Source organism: Vanessa cardui, chromosome 2 (assembly GCF_905220365.1).
Source record: "Vanessa cardui chromosome 2, ilVanCard2.1, whole genome shotgun sequence".
NCBI classification, from domain to species: Eukaryota; Metazoa; Arthropoda; class Insecta; order Lepidoptera; family Nymphalidae; genus Vanessa; species Vanessa cardui.
Window position 1 is genome coordinate 7,973,198 of NC_061124.1, and position 18,518 is coordinate 7,991,715.

General features: G+C 34.9%; 3 protein-coding genes across 4 annotated transcripts in view; 1 reads left to right on the forward strand and 2 right to left on the reverse strand.

Annotated features, from left to right (window-relative positions):
• Positions 1-327: 327 nt before the first annotated feature.
• LOC124537858 (opsin-1-like) lies at positions 328-3,092 on the reverse strand. Of its 2 annotated transcripts, none has more exons than XM_047114818.1 (9): positions 2,964-3,092; positions 2,566-2,726; positions 2,336-2,456; positions 2,139-2,256; positions 1,768-1,981; positions 1,535-1,682; positions 1,329-1,439; positions 1,077-1,243; positions 328-902 (listed from the first exon to the last, which is right to left on the reverse strand). In XM_047114818.1, exons 2-9 carry the CDS (start codon positions 2,697-2,699, stop codon positions 779-781), a joined length of 1,137 nt encoding a protein of 378 aa, XP_046970774.1. In that variant the 5' UTR covers positions 2,700-2,726; positions 2,964-3,092; the 3' UTR covers positions 328-778. The 2 variants fall into 2 exon arrangements, with proteins under 2 accessions (XP_046970774.1, XP_046970765.1); XM_047114809.1 differs by having other exon boundaries at positions 2,918-3,077.
• A 2,226-nt stretch (positions 3,093-5,318) lies between these two features.
• On the forward strand, positions 5,319-6,420 carry LOC124537848 (DNA replication complex GINS protein SLD5). The gene is made up of 2 exons (XM_047114798.1): positions 5,319-6,005; positions 6,332-6,420. The coding sequence occupies exons 1-2, from the start codon at positions 5,429-5,431 to the stop codon at positions 6,403-6,405; spliced, it is 651 nt and encodes a 216-aa protein (XP_046970754.1). The 5' UTR covers positions 5,319-5,428; the 3' UTR covers positions 6,406-6,420.
• A 121-nt stretch (positions 6,421-6,541) lies between these two features.
• Positions 6,542-18,518, reverse strand: part of LOC124542880 (ATP-binding cassette sub-family C member 4-like) — a 42,743-nt gene continuing 30,766 nt past the window's right edge. The window contains exons 17-24 of the mRNA XM_047120775.1: positions 17,167-17,307; positions 16,656-16,759; positions 15,809-16,098; positions 13,424-13,546; positions 12,586-12,708; positions 11,673-11,833; positions 8,887-8,992; positions 6,542-7,927 (exon numbers count right to left, since the gene is read on the reverse strand). Coding sequence (XP_046976731.1) covers positions 7,742-7,927; positions 8,887-8,992; positions 11,673-11,833; positions 12,586-12,708; positions 13,424-13,546; positions 15,809-16,098; positions 16,656-16,759; positions 17,167-17,307 — 1,234 coding nt within the window. The 3' untranslated portion in view covers positions 6,542-7,741. The remainder of the gene's footprint in view (positions 7,928-8,886; positions 8,993-11,672; positions 11,834-12,585; positions 12,709-13,423; positions 13,547-15,808; positions 16,099-16,655; positions 16,760-17,166; positions 17,308-18,518) is intronic.

The following is an 18,518-nucleotide window of genomic DNA, read 5'->3' on the forward strand; positions in this document are numbered from 1 at the left end:
TATTTTGGAGTGTTGTTGTACGAGGTATTCAGATTACAGCTTTTAACCAATTGTATGAAATGTTGTGTTGGGCTGTGCTGTGCTGTTGTATGAAGTATATGTGGTTATAATATGAAGGTATAATTATATGACTTATTTTTTAAATTTATTTTATAATTTATATATATATTGATTGATTTTTTATTATTTGTTTGATTAATTTTTGTTCATTGTAATTATATTTCTGTTAATTTATTCACCATTGCATATATTGCATATATATAAAGATTTATTTTTATTATTTCTATAGCTATAAGAGGATGAGGGGTTGAAAAATTAAACAGTTTATTTATGTGGTCATAAACCACTTTGCCAGTCATAAACTTTATTTGTCCAATATACATTGCATCTTTTCCGTCGTTAAGATTCCGTTGCGTTACCTATTTACTAATTGGGAGCAGTCTCATGGTTCACAGGGCGGCCTGGCGACATTGTTCCCTTTTATGTATTTTTTTTTGTATTTTTTATGCCGCCGGCCAGTGTTACAAGCAAAGGCATAAGAAATGTGTGCAATGTTCAAATAGATGCACAAAACGCGAACTCAAAATATGCTGAAGTAAGTAACAAACTAAAAACTTTAATATCCGAATATTTTGTAGAGCTCGCGCTCTGTGCTCGAGATAACTTTGTACAGTAAATTTTCACGTATAAAAATAATAAAGAACATCGCGCTGGCAGAATCATTTTCCGAACGAGCGTAAGGCCATTGGTAGGTAGTCGATCTTGGACGTCGAAGTGTTCACGCTGATGGTTTTTCTTCGGTGGCGGTGGCGGCGGAGGCTACCGAGGCGTTGTCTTCGGGTGAGGGCTGGCAAGCAAGGGCTGGGAACCTCGCGTACAAAGCCGCACGGTATTTAGGGTGGCTGTTAAGAGAATTTAATCATTAATATGTAAACTTTTTTAGATTTTGATGTTTAGATATGGATGAGTTTACAGTTGTTTTTGTATTAGATTAGCTAACAATGTGACATTTTGTTATTTCTATTTGTTATAAAAAAACTTTCATATATTGGTTATATAAAGTCGAATTTTCATACCTGATACCGTATACAATAGGATTGTAGACAGCATTAGCCTTGGCGAAGACAGAGCCCCAGATAGTAGCGAGAGGAGTGATCGTGGCAGTTTCGAAGATACCAGCGTAGTTGATGACAAGGTATGGAGTCCATGCCATGAACCACAGTGAGATGGTCATTAAAGCAACCTGTATTTAGAATTAAATTGTGTTATTGTTTTTAAATTTCAGTCATTTTAAAATTAAATTTGTATTATTATTTTTATGATTATACCTTAGCCAATTTGCACTCAGCGCTTGTGTTAGCCGCATCAGAAGACCTCAGAGAAGCAACGTTCATTTTCTTGGCCTGTTCCCTCATCGCCTTCTCGTGAGCTGCTACCGCCTGGTATGACCATAGAAATGTTGAATTAATAGGCGTTCCGTTAAAAATGATTTGTCATGATTGATCATGCAACATTTATATTTATATTACTGTACCTGCACAATGAAGAAGTAGGAGTAGATGATGAGGAAGAGAGGCGAGAAGTAGCAGAAAATGGAGTAGATTAAGATGTAGCTGCGGTTGAACCAGCTCTTGTCGAGGTAGTCAGTTCCACAGGCGGTCATGTTTCCCTCAGGTACATATCTTAAGTAAGAAAATGTACATTATTTATTTGAAGATTATTATATTATGAAATTATAATATTTTGATTGATTGATTTAATATTTACCGGCCCCATCCGAACAAGGGCGCGACGGTCCATGCCAACGAGAACACCCAGATTCCCAGCACTCGAAGCATAGCGCCATTGATGGTCAAAGGTTTGGCGGCAATTCCTTTTACGATCACGTTGTAGCGGTCGAAAGCAATCATCGTCATGGTCCAGATTGAGGCGCATCCGAATAAGGATCCGGCACACGCGTATAGTTGACACGCTAGTGGCCCTGGAATAATTATAAATTATATTAATTTAATACATTTTTTTGGAATAAGGCTCAAGTTATATTTTATTATGTCAGATTGCTGATTGAAACAGCAAGGTATTAACTTTTCGATTATTTTAGCTTATTGTCAAAATTATTGAGGCATAATTTTACTTACCGAATACCCATGTTTCGGTGTAACAGTTGACCACCATAGGAGGTGACATTACACACATCATGAGGAAGTCCGAAAAGGCTAAGTTAACGACGAGAATGTTTGATGGTGTTTTGAGGGTCTGGAAAAAAACAACATAATTATAATTTGTGAATTAAAAATTATTCATATGTGTCCATAAAACAATATGTTTGAATCACCTTTGTGGTGGTGAAGATGTAGATGACCATTCCGTTGCCTGTGATAGAAATGAAGCCCAAAATTCCGATCACAAATCCGAGCAGGCCGTGCCATAGCGGATTCATGGGTGGGAATTGGTACCTACAAACATTGTTTTTATTTAATTTGATATTTAGTCAGAAGATATTTCTTATTATGTCTTGCATCAAGAAAGAACAAGTAACAATAAATTTTTGAAAAAATATGTTACCAGTGGGGGTCAACTAGATGCAGCATGTCGGGAAGTACTTTGTCGACGACAGTCTCATTGCTGCCGAAGGCTGCCATCTGACCGCCCCACGCCTGAAGAGCGGCCGCACCAGGGTCCAAGCTTGTGATTGCCATTGTGTTCCTAAAAGTATGTGCTTAAATCTGTAAAAAGAGTTACACTTAGTAGAGTTACAAATTAAAGAAATAAAAATTGTAATATAGTATTTTCATAAAAAAAAAATGTTTAAAAGAATTTTTGTTTCAGCACCAACATTTATATTGAAAGTTTAAGATGTAAAGCTTTGAATTTTTAAAACGATGGTGTCAAAACGACTTATTCTTTTATGACTCACTAAAAAAGGGAATAGAGTGGGTAGATCGCCCCGAGATGGTTAATACCAAAAATACTGAAGAAAATCGCTTCACGAACTACTCCAGTCTTTAGTTTGCTATAACCAATCTCTGGCGAGGATGCCAAGGCGTTGCGGAGGCTACTCGATCTTTCGGACGCTACACTTGTCTTTTATAATAAAAGAAGGAGGATTAAAATATCGTCACGAGGAAATCGATATTCATAATTAGATATAGATAATAGGGTGAATACATTACCTGCTAAGTGTCTAATACAGGGAGGGCGCTCCGGTTTACCTATTCGCCTGATTTTTTACTCATATTACCAATACCTACAATTGTTTCTCAAGTAAAATTATACCGCTACAAATTTATAAAATGTACTTGATAAAATTATATATTTTTATACTTGTGACACATAAGGTCCTAGAGAGTCGTAATTTCGTATAATCGTTTAAATTTTATAAAAAGTTTTTCCTCCCATTTACTCCAAGATATTGAAATTTTCGTAAATCCGTTCTTAGTGAAAGGTTGCGAAAGGTTGTGAAAGGAGTAAGTATGCTAAATTTTATGTCAATTAGATTTCAGAGGTCTTGTGATGAAAATATGGAAGAAGATTGATTTTCTTATTGATGTGTTGGTTAACAATACTAGAACGGTGAACTGCCGTTATGTTTTTTTTCAACATACTTATTAGTAATTGAAATCTGACGTGCTTGAAACTCATCTCTTTAATTTATTGTCCTTATCAATAGCTTTATTTTTAAGGTTGAGTTATATACGTATTATTATATTAATATATTTTTACGTATTATTATATCTTAGTATGAATTGAGAAAGGTGCGTAAACTAAATATAAAAACTTGAGAATTTTATAATAAACTCAAACTAAACCTCGATTTATTTATAAATGTAAATCTATTAGTACCGAATATTGAGTAGGTACTTATTTTTCGAAACTTATAATAAAAATAATATAAAGATGTTATTTTATATAAAATGTATAGTTCTTAAGAAAAATGAAAAATTCAAAGCGTGTGTTAGTACATCCCTGGTCTTTCTTAAGTCGGCTAATATGGTTATGACACCACTAAGTATAAGTATATGGAAATATAAGTCTGTTAACAAGATTATAAACATCGGTAGGACAGATAGCGAGATTGCACAGTGACTGAAGTGGTAAGTTCTTAAAAAAAGTGCGGATTCAAATCTGTAAGCGATTCTAAAATTTTAATCATATATATATACATTTGCCTGGCTTATATATTGAAGTACTGAATACAGTTTTTAAACTTTTTACGAAACCCAATATAAACTATCTGATTAGGCTAAATAAAAACAATACAAAGACAAACGAAACAAAGATAATTTGAGGAAAAAAAGGGTAACGTCTCCAATCCTCCAACAATCCAATGTAGTGGAAGAGAAAAAGGCCTATAGGCATCCATGTTTAAAAAGTAGATACGTTATAGAAAAATATAAATATGGTAACTCAAAAATTAAACAAAATCGAAGGTGTTGTTTTTTACTTAAATTGCTATTGATGTAAAATTAAATACCCTATAATATATAAGAATCATAAAATGCTCGCCAGCTCCCCAGCAACAGACTATTTTTTTCTTCTGTTATTCAATTATATTATAGAGCAAAATTGAACAGTCAAATTCTATTATTTAGATAGATTGATTTCTTAGCGTTTAAGTCAAGATAATTTCTATTTTTAATTTTATTTTCATAGCTGTACATCAATAGATCTAAACGTTACAATATTTCGGACATGCAATGTATATTAATCATTAATACAAGTTACATGGTTTGTTTTGTTTTTGTTATTATTTTTATTTTTGTTTTGAATTACTCTGTTTTTGACCGAACAGAAAATCTATTTTCGATCTTATATCAAAAATTGACCGAATACGCTGATTGAATAGGTACTAACCGAATTATTATCAGTTACAAATTTACCCTTATTATACGTACATACATACATACATACATACATACATACATATTTGTGTAATAATTTTTGAGTGTAGGTCTACACAACAATCCAATAAATTCTAACTTCGAGTCTGTATTTTGTTAATAAAATATGGTATTGCTATTACACCCTGACAAGGTGTTAAAGTTTTTCTTGTTTGATTTATTAGCAGTTAATTTTTGACCTAAAATTTTCGTATGAAATCTAGAATACATTATCTGTGTGATTCATTTTTTATCACACTTATAAAAATCTTTATTAAGCGGTTAGTGTAGTGTTTAATCTTTATTTTATACATATACTTTATATTAAAGAGGATGGATACCTAATGTTATTAAAACAGCGATAAAATATGAAATAAATAAATAAAGACAGTAATTTTTTAAGCAGATAATATTGGTAAGTGGCAACATTTGCTTCGTAAATGTCATTATTAAAAAGTCAATGTTTGAAATTTATCAATGCTGTTGTTGTTAATTATTGTAGAATACATTATTTGATATCTAAATGAAAAGTTTTAGCTTTAGAAGAGATGGACACTGAAGATATAGAATTAAGCGAAGATGAAGAAGAAATTACAGCTGAGACTGTATTAAAAACTCTTCAAAACGCTTGGCAAAATGAACGTTTGTCTCCAGAAATACTGCCCCATCATAACGACATGGTCGAATGTATGTTAGGACAAATACAACATATGGAGCGAAATATTAATAAACTACCCAAAACTGATCTTCGCTCATGCATTCATAAAATGGAATTAAATAGAATTAAGTATATTATTTGTAATTATCTTAAAACTAGGTTAAATAAAATAGAAAATTACTGCATAGCCATTGTCAATGAAGAGAAGCAACGAATAGAGTCTGGAACGAATTATTTAACTCCTTCCGAATTTAGATACGCCCAAGAATATGTTCTGAATATGGAGAATCATTTAAAAAATACTGTACTCGATCATGTACCGGGGAATATGCAAACTTTTGAATTCAATAAAATGGCTATTTATCCAAATTACCAATCTCATGTCTTTCTTAAGGCGAATGAAACAGTTAATGGTATTGTACTAGAAGACCTACTAGGCGACCAAGATGAAGAAATAGATTTAGAAGGTATGTACAAAGTAAGAGTATCAGTTATTAATAATTTTAGATACTTCTCGAAGTATCTTTTTTGTTTTATAAAATTGTAGGTGTCTCTATAATTTTATAGTAATAAAGTCTCTAATGGACTTTCTCTCTGGACTGGAGTGAGAAAATGCGTATGACTTGTAGGAATTAATAAAATACAGCTTTTATCAAGACTATTATGAGGAGTTTCACTCGTACAATACTTTAAAGAAAGGAAATAATTTTTGACCACTAGTTTTGATTTTTTTTCAAATAGCTAATAAAATTATTATTTAAAACATTTTTTGATGTATATTTATTTTTTTCAGAGGGTTCACAGCATATACTGCAATACAAACCAATTGCAGATTTAGTAAAAAATGGCAAGGTGCAACTTGTATAGTTTTAGTACATAAAAATAAAAATGGAATGAATTTGTTTTTAATTGTTTTAATTCTCCTTTCTTTTCTCCCAGTGATCTGTAAAATGAATTTAAGAAAAATGGTTTGTATCACTTGGAGGAAAATTAAACAAACATATAAAAATAATATTTTTATTAAAACAATATACTTATTGTCATAGACATTTACAGAAACATAATCACTCATTCTTAATACATAAATTATATAAATTAAATATTTAAAAATCCTCTTATTAATATATATAGGGACAATGACATATATCTATTAGTTATATCCTTTATATAAACATTGACTATTTGTTTCGGCACTTTCAAACAGTTTTTTTTAATACAAATGTATTATTAATATGATTTGAGTATTTGCTTGTAACTAGGGTTGCCAGATTTCCAGATCTAGCTGTTTACACTTGCTATGTTTGCAATTGCGTACAGAAAAATATTTATCGTATTTTCTGAAGTATCTAAACAAATATATTAATATTAGCAAATGCAGTAGCATACAGCACTTGCAGAAGCAGACAATTATTAAATATAATGTTCAGCTTTAAGAATCACATTTTTAGCTTTAAGGCACACTTCACAAACTAAGGTAATGCTGAGTCTGTTCCTAATATTTTATACATAAAATAATCACTATTATACTTGTAAATGCATGTTGTATGCTTTCTCCTAAGTAATAAAAATATATATAGTAATTGTAAATACACTAAACAGGTAAAATCGTTTAAGTAATTCACTGACATTATTAAGTACTTTGTAAATGTATTTTGTGACAAATAACATTATATTTGGTCCATTCTACATGTACTTATATAATATAAATAATTCACTAAATGTTTAAATGTAAACTTATTTATCTAAATTAAGTAATATAAATAAATATACAAAAATAGTGTGTTACACGTATTTTAATAGAGAAGCTAATTATTACACATTAACATTTAATAGCTTTGCAAAATATCCCTTTTTCTGTATATTTATGTATAAAAAAATATAGAATATGGTTATGGACTTTTCAGGATGTATGTGTAATGGCCACATTAGAATATTGTGGAGTAAGCTCCATATATCAGGCTTCTACTGTATTTGTAAATAGGACACTCATTTTATTTTCTAGACAGGAAAATATTGTCCTTCCGCTCAATATAAATATTTTTAATAAACATTATGTCTATTATTATGTAATATTTTAAAAGGCACAATTAGAAATTAATTTTATAAAACAAATTTCTCAGCTCAATTGAATCACATTGACGCTAGCTTTATAGTAGCCAGGAAGAAGATATTAGACACTAAAGTTTCTTAAAATTTACTTAAGTTACAGAGGATGGTCATCAGCGTCGACATATTTTATATGTTGTAGATAAGCATTATGGGCCAATTCGCGTAGGCTCTGTTCAGAGGCCGGACCTAGCTGTTTAACCATTCGTAAAAAGTGACCATCTTCTTTTTGCAGCAATTCATGAGGGTGACCACACTCTACTATTTGACCCGCTTCCATTACCTGTAAATAAAATAAAATAATTATACTAGTGCATTAAATTTTGACCATTTTTATTCAAACAAAATTACGATTTTAACTTAAACTACGAATTTAACATTGTTTACACATATATAGACATATGAATGTTCCCTAATTTTATGAGTTGTTTTAAATAAATTTTAAATGCTTAGAGATTAAATGGACTACCTAGGTTACTGTAACTAATCAAACCACTTATTTATATGTATTTATAAGTTAAAAGACCCTCAAATTAATATTCTTTTAATGTCATCTAACAATTTTCCATTAAGTCAATGTATATACAAAATAAGTAGTATAATTTTATTTTGCTGACCCTACTTATTATTACTAACACAAAAAAGCATAGACACGTAAGTCTGCAGATATGAAGTTCAAAACAAAAAAATCACTTCATGTCTCATGTCAAATATAGATATTACAGATCAAATGTCAATTCGTCAAATATTATCATCATCCATAATTTTATATCAGTAACATGAACTGATAACGATGTGTTGATGTTTATTATAGAATCCAAGTACTAATATCTGATTTATATGAACGATTCTATTTTCTATTTATATAAATCTAACAAATTAAACATACGTCATTTTGAAAATGAAAATATTTTTATAGAGTAGGCTCATAAAAGCACTTTTGACCGGTCGGAAAGTAGATTCTACTGAGAACAACCGACAAGAAACTCAGTAGTTGCTCGTTAAAACCATTTTAATTACAGAGTATGTATGTATGAGAAAAGTACAATTCAATTTTTATATATCCTGCCTAGATTTCAATAAATAGTAAATCCATGCATTTTTAATTTGTATTGAGTAATATGCCTTATTTATAAATGTATTTTTGACATAAGCCTTAATTTTTTTTAAACTGTTTACTAGCAAAGGTAAAAATAATAATACTTTCGGGAATAGAACTTAGTAGGATCTATTGATACTTACAACAACACGGTCGGAATCCGCGACAGTATGTAGTCGATGCGCTACTGTGACGACTGTGCATTCGGAGAAGTGTTTACGTATCGATTTCTGAATTAGGGCGTCCGTACTGTAAATAACAAAATGATTCAATTTAATGGACTTATTGCGTGTCGATGATTGTGGTGGGAAATATCCAAGAATTGATAATGCCAATTCATACTGCTTTCCATAAATGTAATGTAATAAATAACTTAAAATAAAGACATATCATAGCTTATATTTCCAGCATTTTTCTCAACTGCATTCCTATAGTAAAAATAATAATTTTTCTATCTGCTTGTTTATTTTGCAAATTAAATATTTGTTAAATGTTGACTTGATAGCCTTTGTTAAAGCCCGTCTTGATGGGTACAAGCCACTTATCATATATTCAGTAGAATATATGATAGCAAGGTTGGCAGTAGCTAAGCAGTATTATTTAGTATTGTCGTATTTCAGTTTGAATAGCTTGTGTAACGATAGCACAAGAGACGTAACATATCAGTTCCAAGGTTGGAGGTGCATTGGCGATATAAGCAATGTCTAAAGTTTCTTAATGCGCCAATGTCAATCAGGTTCATTTGCCTGACTACGCCTACCAATACTATAAAATATTATTAAGGGAATACTATCTTTGATTTAATTAAATAACATGTTATTAATTTGGATTACATCGACCGATAAATGATTAACATACAATTTCCATTCATAACAAAGATAATTTAATTGTGTTAAATGATTCAGGATTGAACGTGAATCTATTATAAATGTGAAAGTAACTCTGTCTGTCTGTCGGTCTTTCATGACGAAACCGCTGAACGGAAATTGATGAAATTTGGTATGAAGCAATCTTGAGCCAAGAATGGACAAGGGCTACTTTTTGCCTGATACACGACATCAAACACTAAGCACGAGTGAAAGCGATGAGGCGCGTGATATGGGGTGAGGGCTTGGCGTGGCGGGAACACTCTAAAGCGATGATGCGCGTGATATGGGGTGAGGGCTTGGCGTGGCGGGAACACTCTAAAGCAGAGTGAAAGCGATGAGGCGCGTGATATGGGGTGAGGGCTTGGCGTGGCGGGAACACTCTAAAGTACGAGTGAAAGCGATGAGGCGCGTGATATGGGGTGAGGGCTTGGCGTGGCGGGAACACTCTAAAGCGATGAGGCGCGTGATATGGGGTGAGGGCTTGGCGTGGCGGGAACACTCTAAAGCAGAGTGAAAGCGATGAGGCGCGTGATATGGGGTGAGGGCTTGGCGTGGCGGGAACACTCTAAAGCGATGAGGCGCGTGATATGGGGTGAGGGCTTGGCGTGGCGGGAACACTCTAAAGCAGAGTGAAAGCGATGAGGCGCGTGATATGGGGTGAGGGCTTGGCGTGGCGGGAACACTCTAAAGCAGAGTGAAAGCGATGAGGCGCGTGATATGGGGTGAGGGCTTGGCGTGGCGGGAACACTCTAAAGCGATGAGGCGCGTGATATGGGGTGAGGGCTTGGCGTGGCGGGAACACTCTAAAGCAGAGTGAAAGCGATGAGGCGCGTGATATGGGGTGAGGGCTTGTCGTGGCGGGAACACTCTAAAGCAGAGTGAAAGCGATGAGGCGCGTGATATGGGGTGAGGGCTTGGCGTGGCGGGAACACTCTAAAGCAGAGTGAAAGCGATGAGGCGCGTGATATGGGGTGAGGGCTTGGCGTGGCGGGAACACTCTAAAGCGATGAGGCGCGTGATATGGGGTGAGGGCTTGGCGTGGCGGGAACACTCTAAAGCAGAGTGAAAGCGATGAGGCGCGTGATATGGGGTGAGGGCTTGGCGTGGCGGGAACACTCTAAAGCAGAGTGAAAGCGATGAGGCGCGTGATATGGGGTGAGGGCTTGGCGTGGCGGGAACACTCTAAAGCAGAGTGAAAGCGATGAGGCGCGTGATATGGGGTGAGGGCTTGGCGTGGCGGGAACACTCTAAAGCAGAGTGAAAGCGATGAGGCGCGTGATATGGGGTGAGGGCTTGGCGTGGCGGGAACACTCTAAAGCAGAGTGAAAGCGATGAGGCGCGTGATATGGGGTGAGGGCTTGGCGTGGCGGGAACACTCTAAAGCGATGAGGCGCGTGATATGGGGTGAGGGCTTGGCGTGGCGGGAACACTCTAAAGCGATGAGGCGCGTGATATGGGGTGAGGGCTTGGCGTGGCGGGAACACTCTAAAGCAGAGTGAAAGCGATGAGGCGCGTGATATGGGGTGAGGGCTTGTCGTGGCGGGAACACTCTAAAGCAGAGTGAAAGCGATGAGGCGCGTGATATGGGGTGAGGGCTTGGCGTGGCGGGAACACTCTAAAGCAGAGTGAAAGCGATGAGGCGCGTGATATGGGGTGAGGGCTTGGCGTGGCGGGAACACTCTAAAGCGATGAGGCGCGTGATATGGGGTGAGGGCTTGGCGTGGCGGGAACACTCTAAAGCAGAGTGAAAGCGATGAGGCGCGTGATATGGGGTGAGGGCTTGGCGTGGCGGGAACACTCTAAAGCAGAGTGAAAGCGATGAGGCGCGTGATATGGGGTGAGGGCTTGGCGTGGCGGGAACACTCTAAAGCAGAGTGAAAGCGATGAGGCGCGTGATATGGGGCGAGGGCTTGGCGTGGCGGGAACACTCTAAAGCAGAGTGAAAGCGATGAGGCGCGTGATATGGGGTGAGGGCTTGGCGTGGCGGGAACACTCTAAAGCAGAGTGAAAGCGATGAGGCGCGTGATATGGGGTGAGGGCTTGGCGTGTCGGGTGCGCACTTGGGGTCGACGTTGGCGGTGGCCTCGTCGAGCACGAGCAGGCGGTTGCGCGCGAGCGCGGCGCGCGCGAGGCACAGCAGCTGGCGCTGGCCCGCGCTGAAGTTGGCGCCGCCCGCCTCCACCTCCGCCGACAGCGCCGACACGCTCTGCTTCAGCTCCACCTGCGGGCCGTCCCATGCTTTGTTAGCCGATTATATCTGACTCTTATGATTTTATATTCGATTACTAGAAAACGTCTAGACTTCAACGCCTTGTTAGCCAATTATATCTGACTCGTATGATTTTATATTCGATTACCAGAAAACGTCTAGACTTCAAATGATTTTATTGTTTGTTAGCGTTGGTACATACATACCATTTATATTTTTCGTTTCGTGATTGTAATTTCTTTTAGAAAATTGGAATTAATAATAATTATGACGCTCATCAATATTTGTTTTATTTCTCAATAACGTAAACTACGCATTTTGTCTGTTAGAGACAGAAGTTGAGTTATTATTTGGGTAAATCCAGATACAACAGAAACCTTTCTTCTTGTAAATTTTATATCATAAATCTTTTTTGAAACATGCTTTTATAAGCCATTAAATATTAGATTGTAGCTAAATGTTAACAAGTATTCCCGTGTTTGAAAAATATTCTTCGAAATTGGTTTGAGGTTTAATTGCAATATTTGACCATAATAACGAGTGAAGTTGTAAACGATTGTAATACGCACATGTCCGTGACTGTGTGTATTATCGATCGCAATAACGCCGTCACTCTTACACTCATATAAAAAATAGAGATAGCAACAATCAAATGTCATGGTTCAGATTCAGCCAACCATGACATTTCTAATGACCGTCTAGTCACCGCCCGTTATAGACCGTCTATTATGTATTATAGTGAAACTATTTTATAATTATTCTACCTGTTCCAAAGCTTTCCAAATATCAGCATCGGTATACTTGTCGAATGGATCCATATTGTATCGCAGGCTCGCTGAAAACAGCACTGGTTCTTGGGGTATAATGGAAATCTTGGATCGTAGTTCCTACAAATGGAAAATTTTGACATAGATATTACTTAAAAACACTTAATTACAATTATTTTTTAGTGATAAAAATTAGTACCAATCCAATAATGTACTATAATTACTATAATATTATCACTCTCACTAGAATCGATATGATGTCGATTAAAATATAATAAAAGACTGCATATAAAATAATTATTATTTAAAGTTTACTAAGGAAAAGATTGCAATCTTATAGAAACAACAACAACAGCCTGTAAATTCCCACTGCTGGGCTAAAGGCCTCCTCTCCCTTAGAGGAGAAGGTTTGGAAAATATTCCACCACGCTCTTCATGTGCGGGTTGGTGGAATATACATGTGGCAGAATTTCTATGAAATTTGTCACATGCAGGTTTCCTCACGATGTTTTCCTTCACCGCCGAGTACGAGATGAATTATAAAGACAAATTAAGCACATGAATCAGCGGTGCTTGCCTGGGTTTGAACCCGCAATCATAGGTTAAGATGCACGCGTTCTAACCACTGGGCCATCTCGGCTTATAGAAACGATTGTAACAATTAAAATCGTACAGCAGAAGATAAACATTGCAATATATTCCACTTTGAAAATCCTCCTCTTATAACTAATTAGTGCATGAATATTACTCTATAATATTCTAGAATGATTTTTTTAATTAATTCAAGTGCGTATAATAGATACACAAGACTCAAAATTGTTTATAGTATGCTTACCTTGAGAGCTATTTCACCAGTGTCGACATCGTCGATGTAAACATGCCCGTCGATCGGCGCTAAGCGGAAGAGAGCTGATATTAACGACGATTTCCCAGCACCAGTTCGACCGACGACACCCACCTGATAAATAATTAAAATTTTGTAAGAAAGCTTGTATATTTGATGTATTTATTTTTAACAATAACAATAGGCTATTTGACAATGCGAAAAATAAATTGTGAATTATTGTTGATTACAATAATATATATTATGAGTTTAAAAATGGTTATTTACTAACCAAACTTAAAAATAATACTTTATTTATTCAAAAATCCATAAATAAAGATGCATTTTTTTCAAACGTTTGTCACGTGACACAAAACGCTCCTGATTGACCGGGCTTATGATGAAGTCACTTTCTTGTAAACTTTGCTTTTCTACTGTATGTACCACAGATTAAAATACAGGAAAGTGACGTCACCGACCCCATTGCAGAGTCATATTGTCCAAGTAGCGTTTTTGCGCGATATTTAAATATGGAATTTTTAATGATATTTTTCGGCAAATATGTACTACAAATAAAAAAATGAACTTTTACTGGGTTCCTTAACCTCTACTAAATAGTATAAAATGGATTTTAAGAACCAGTCAAATAGCCGATTATTAAAAAAAATTAGTTATACTCGGTATCTCGTTATCCTGAAAATACGACCTCTTAGTCATAATAAACGCTACATATAACGACTATAATTATAACAATAATTAATTAACTGTTATTTTATCTACGGAATAACGTAATTGCAGCCGACCGTTTCGAAAATATTATTAAAGGTGCGCCAAGGCATGTAATTATTATTCCTATTAAAAAAAACATACGTTTTGAAGCAGACCATTAAAGTTATATTTAAACATTTACGCGCTTTACAATATATATACAAAACCATAGACAACTATGGAGGGTGTAAAGTCGCATCGTTAAAAAAGTAAAGTAATAAAAAAGAAACATGCGTACATGTGTTCATTTCATCATCGAATAAATAGGCGTAGTGGATTTTAATATTGTAACTAGAGACTTACCGGGCAGTGTTAATTTAATAACTGTAATTAAATAATTTTAATTACAGTTCCGAGCATATTTTTAAATTCATATTTATTACATTAATCCAGAATTATATGGACAAGTTACAGTATCTTATCACGTGGTAGTAGGCAATTGTCTCTTGAAAATACATGACGAAATTAATTGGCGCCCATTTCAATAAAACAATTTAATTTGAAAATTTTTAGGTAATAATTATATCAAATTTGCTTTAATCTAAAGAGGATTCATATGTTCTAAGCCTGCTCAGATAAACATTCCATTATATAAACATGTAGATTAAAAATGTGATGGTTTTATCAAGCTGTCTGTCAATTTTGATGACACTTATCTGTTAATATGTTGAATATTACATTTTTTTACAACAAGTTGAGACATTTCTAGAGTTTTTCTGTACTAAACCGTTTTACGCAATAACCAAGAGATTAAGCTGAATCATTGCGTAAATATGCCTATTTTTACGCAATGATTCGGCTTATTCTCTCGAATGTCAAATAACTGATATCAAAAAAGATATATCGGCGTAAAACTATTTAAGTATACAATGCTATAAAAAATTATATATAAATTGAATAATACGTATTTTTTGTTGACTGTTAAAATCCAAAAACTACTTTACCTTATATTAAATTTTAAAAATGTCTATATTTAAACTTAAATATGGTGGGAGTGGGTAAAATGAAATTCTGATTAATAATGCTGCATAGCAGAAAACTTTATAGGAATATTTTGAAAACAAAAAAAACGCAAGTCATCAAAGCTTGCTTTTTTAAAATGTATCGCATTATTAATAAATTTTGAATTCGGCAGTTAAAATTGTCCAAATACATAATATAATATTACGAATCAAATAGGTTTTTATACTTTTGTTATTTCCATTTATGACATAATTAAAAAACGGAATATATTCTTGCTAAGCGTACTTTTCATTTTCTTTATTTAGAATTTACACCGCGCGAAACCCGGGCGGATTTCTAGTTAACTACATCGATAAAAATATAATATTTACTAAATTATGTTTCCTAATAGAATCATCATTTGTACCCGAAATTTAATTTGGTTTATAAATAAGTGAATAAAATTCATTAGATAAGTACTGTTAGCATATTTCAAAAGAAATTTTGGAATTGCAATTCCTTTACATTATGAGGCTGAGAGAAGAGATATGTGTTTGCTACACATATTTTCTTTGACGACATTCCATCTGGAACGGTCGTGACCGAAGTTGGTAAAAAGAACATCATAGCTTTATCACCAACATGAGATCTTTTAAAAAAATAAAGTTATTTGAATGTTTTGCTTACCTTCCATCCACTTTCAATGACGATATTCAAATTCTTAAGCACAGGCTCCGCTTCCTTGTCGTATCTGAGATAGAGGTCTTTGAACACGAGGCGGGCGCGTTGGGGCCATTCCTTCGGTGGCGACGGACCTTCTGTCTGCTCTTGAGGAAGTTTTGTAAACTGCAACACTCGCTCCACGCTCGTCATCTGAGATATGACTTCAGTGGTCTGCTTGATGCCGTACTGCACCATGTTCACTAATATGAGCCCTTGGCTGATAGCGAGGCCAACGTTACCGGATTTGGTCGTGCCTAAAAAGATAACATTCGAGTAACTCGCTGCTATTTAATTTTAACAATTCAAAACGTAATAGTGTAAAAGTTTATCGAGATATGATTAAGTGCGCGTTAGTAATTATTGATTATAAAGTAAAGTAACTGCCTGTAAATTTCCCACTGCTGGGATAGGCCTCCTCTTCCATTAAGGAGAGAGTTATGAAAATATTCCACCACGCTGTTTCAATGCGGGTTGGTGGAATGCACATGTGGCAGAATTTCGATCAAATTAGACACATGCAGGTTTCCTCACGATGTTTTTCATATATATAGTGATTCTTGCCTGGTTTTGAACCCGCAATCGTCGGTTAAGATGCACGCGTTCTAACCACTGGGCCATCTCAGTTCTATTATTATTGATTATATTCTCCCGAAATTTTTATACTCTCCACTAGGGATAATCATTGTGATCTACTAGAAATTTAAGAAATAAAGTAGTAAAAATAAATTAAGTGTTATTTTCAAAGTAGCCATCGTCATGGTATGTATTTACCTACACATGATTAATCGAAATAATAAAATAATGATTTTACCGTCATCTAGAAGTAAGAACGTGTAGGCGACTATCACGACATACAACGCTGAGATAAGACTCAACCATATCGAGAACGCCGTGTTTGTTATGAGGGTTAAGTACCTGGAACAGACAAGATTTATATTGACTTAGCAGAAATAAAAGATTCCTTTGTGCATTTAATATTGTTTAATGATTACAACAAATACAATCTAATGTATATTTAAATAAGTTTTATTAAACATTGAAAATACATCCCGAATATATGTAGTTACTTTATATTTATTTTGGATAAAAATAATGTGGAATAAAACCAAAGGAACCTTTTAAATTTTGCTTTCCTGTGACTTATATATTTATCTCTGTACTGTATCTGGCAAATTTTAATAAACTTAAATAAATAAATAATAAAAATAAAAGGATGCGAAAAGTAATTATTCGGTCGTTCATAGAGGTCGATCATGTGTAAAGCTGAGACCACACTCGCGTTGAAAGTGGTTTGGCAAGAGAATTGGCAGATGGCGACTCACCAGGCCGCTGTGTGCACGTCCTGCTTGTCGTCGAACTGCGCGCGCAGGAGCGCCTGCGCGCCGCACGCGCGCACCGTGCCCAGCCCCGCCATGGTGGCCGACACGTGCGAGAACACCGGGCTGCGCGACACGCCCTCGATCCTGCGGAACCACACTCGTCAACCGCTGCACGGTATACATATCGATTGCGAACTAGCGATTTTCAGTCAGCGAAATTCAAACTAAGACTGACAGTGACTTGATAATAATCGCTTTTATTGTAAAATGTAGTCCTTTAAACAATACTTGTTGATACCCACGGCTTCGCTCGCGTTTTAGAGATAAGTTGTCATGTGCTAGGTAAAAAAGTACTTAGTCTATGTCCTTTCTTGGAGTTGAGTTTGTTTCATCAAATTCGGTTCAGTGGTTTAGTAGTGAAAGAGACAGACAGTCGGACAGACAACGAGACAGAAAAAGTAATTTTAACATTTATAATATTAGTTTAATAAGGACTGTATAACAACTTAATAAAGTACTTTAATTAAAACAGTTAATAAAGTTACTTTATTAAGAGAGCACAAGTAACTTGTTTCAAGTTAGGCTAAATAATTCTCTATCGGCTTCGACTATAAATCCGTTCTACACATCTCAAACTGATTGAGACAATCCAAGGCCAATCTACCTATAGAGGTTAATAATACCAAAAACTTTTTCGTACAGAATTCGACCTGAATCGTTTCTGTATGCAATAACAAGGTTATCTTTCTGCGAACATGTTCAAATCGTTATCAGCAGTATTGAAATTCAGAACGAGATTTTGAGACTGGTTCTAATGAGAAAACAAAATATTGAGTTGAGGATTACTCAGTAAAATAGTGCAAATATTATAAGTGTGCCGCTTTGAATAAGTCTTCCCCGAGAACGGCGCATGCACTGAACGATGATTGTGAAATTGTAAATAAATATTAATGCAGTGTGTAAAAAATACAGATAACAAAATCTTATTGACAATAATAATATTTTTCCGATTAAAGTATTAAATTTTATTACAGTAATTTAATCAAATATTTTTGTTTTAACGTTATCAATGCAAACATAAATAAAAAATAAAAAAAAGCACATTAAAAGTGATTTCCCGGGTTTGATATTGCTTTCATCAGTTAAAATTCACACGTTTCAATCACTGCGTACAATATCCTATAGAGATTGAGGAAGATAGACATATAGATCAACTGGTGATAATCAGTGATGTTTAAATATAAAAAAATAAACTCGCTGAGTTTATTTCGCCGGTTCTTCTCGGGTCAGGGTATTTTCTTTTCCGAACCGGTAGTAGTGTTTCAATTGACCATCAATAAGAAAGTGCAATGCTT

What these genes read in the sequence shown, in the direction of transcription:
- LOC124537858 (XM_047114818.1), bottom strand. Translation starts at nt 2,699, where the DNA reads ATGGCAATCACAAGCTTGGACCCTGGTGCGGCCGCTCTTCAGGCGTGG. An exon ending in CCTACTTCTTCATTGTGCAG is followed by an intron (nt 1,440 to 1,534) that starts GTACAGTAATAT and finishes TGGTCATACCAG; the next exon opens with GCGGTAGCAGCTCACGAGAA. An exon ending in CTGAGTGCAAATTGGCTAAG is followed by an intron (nt 1,244 to 1,328) that starts GTATAATCATAA and finishes TTCTAAATACAG; the next exon opens with GTTGCTTTAATGACCATCTC.
- LOC124537848 (XM_047114798.1), top strand. Translation starts at nt 5,429, where the DNA reads ATGGACACTGAAGATATAGAATTAAGCGAAGATGAAGAAGAAATTACA. An exon ending in TGAAGAAATAGATTTAGAAG is followed by an intron (nt 6,006 to 6,331) that starts GTATGTACAAAG and finishes TATTTTTTTCAG; the next exon opens with AGGGTTCACAGCATATACTG.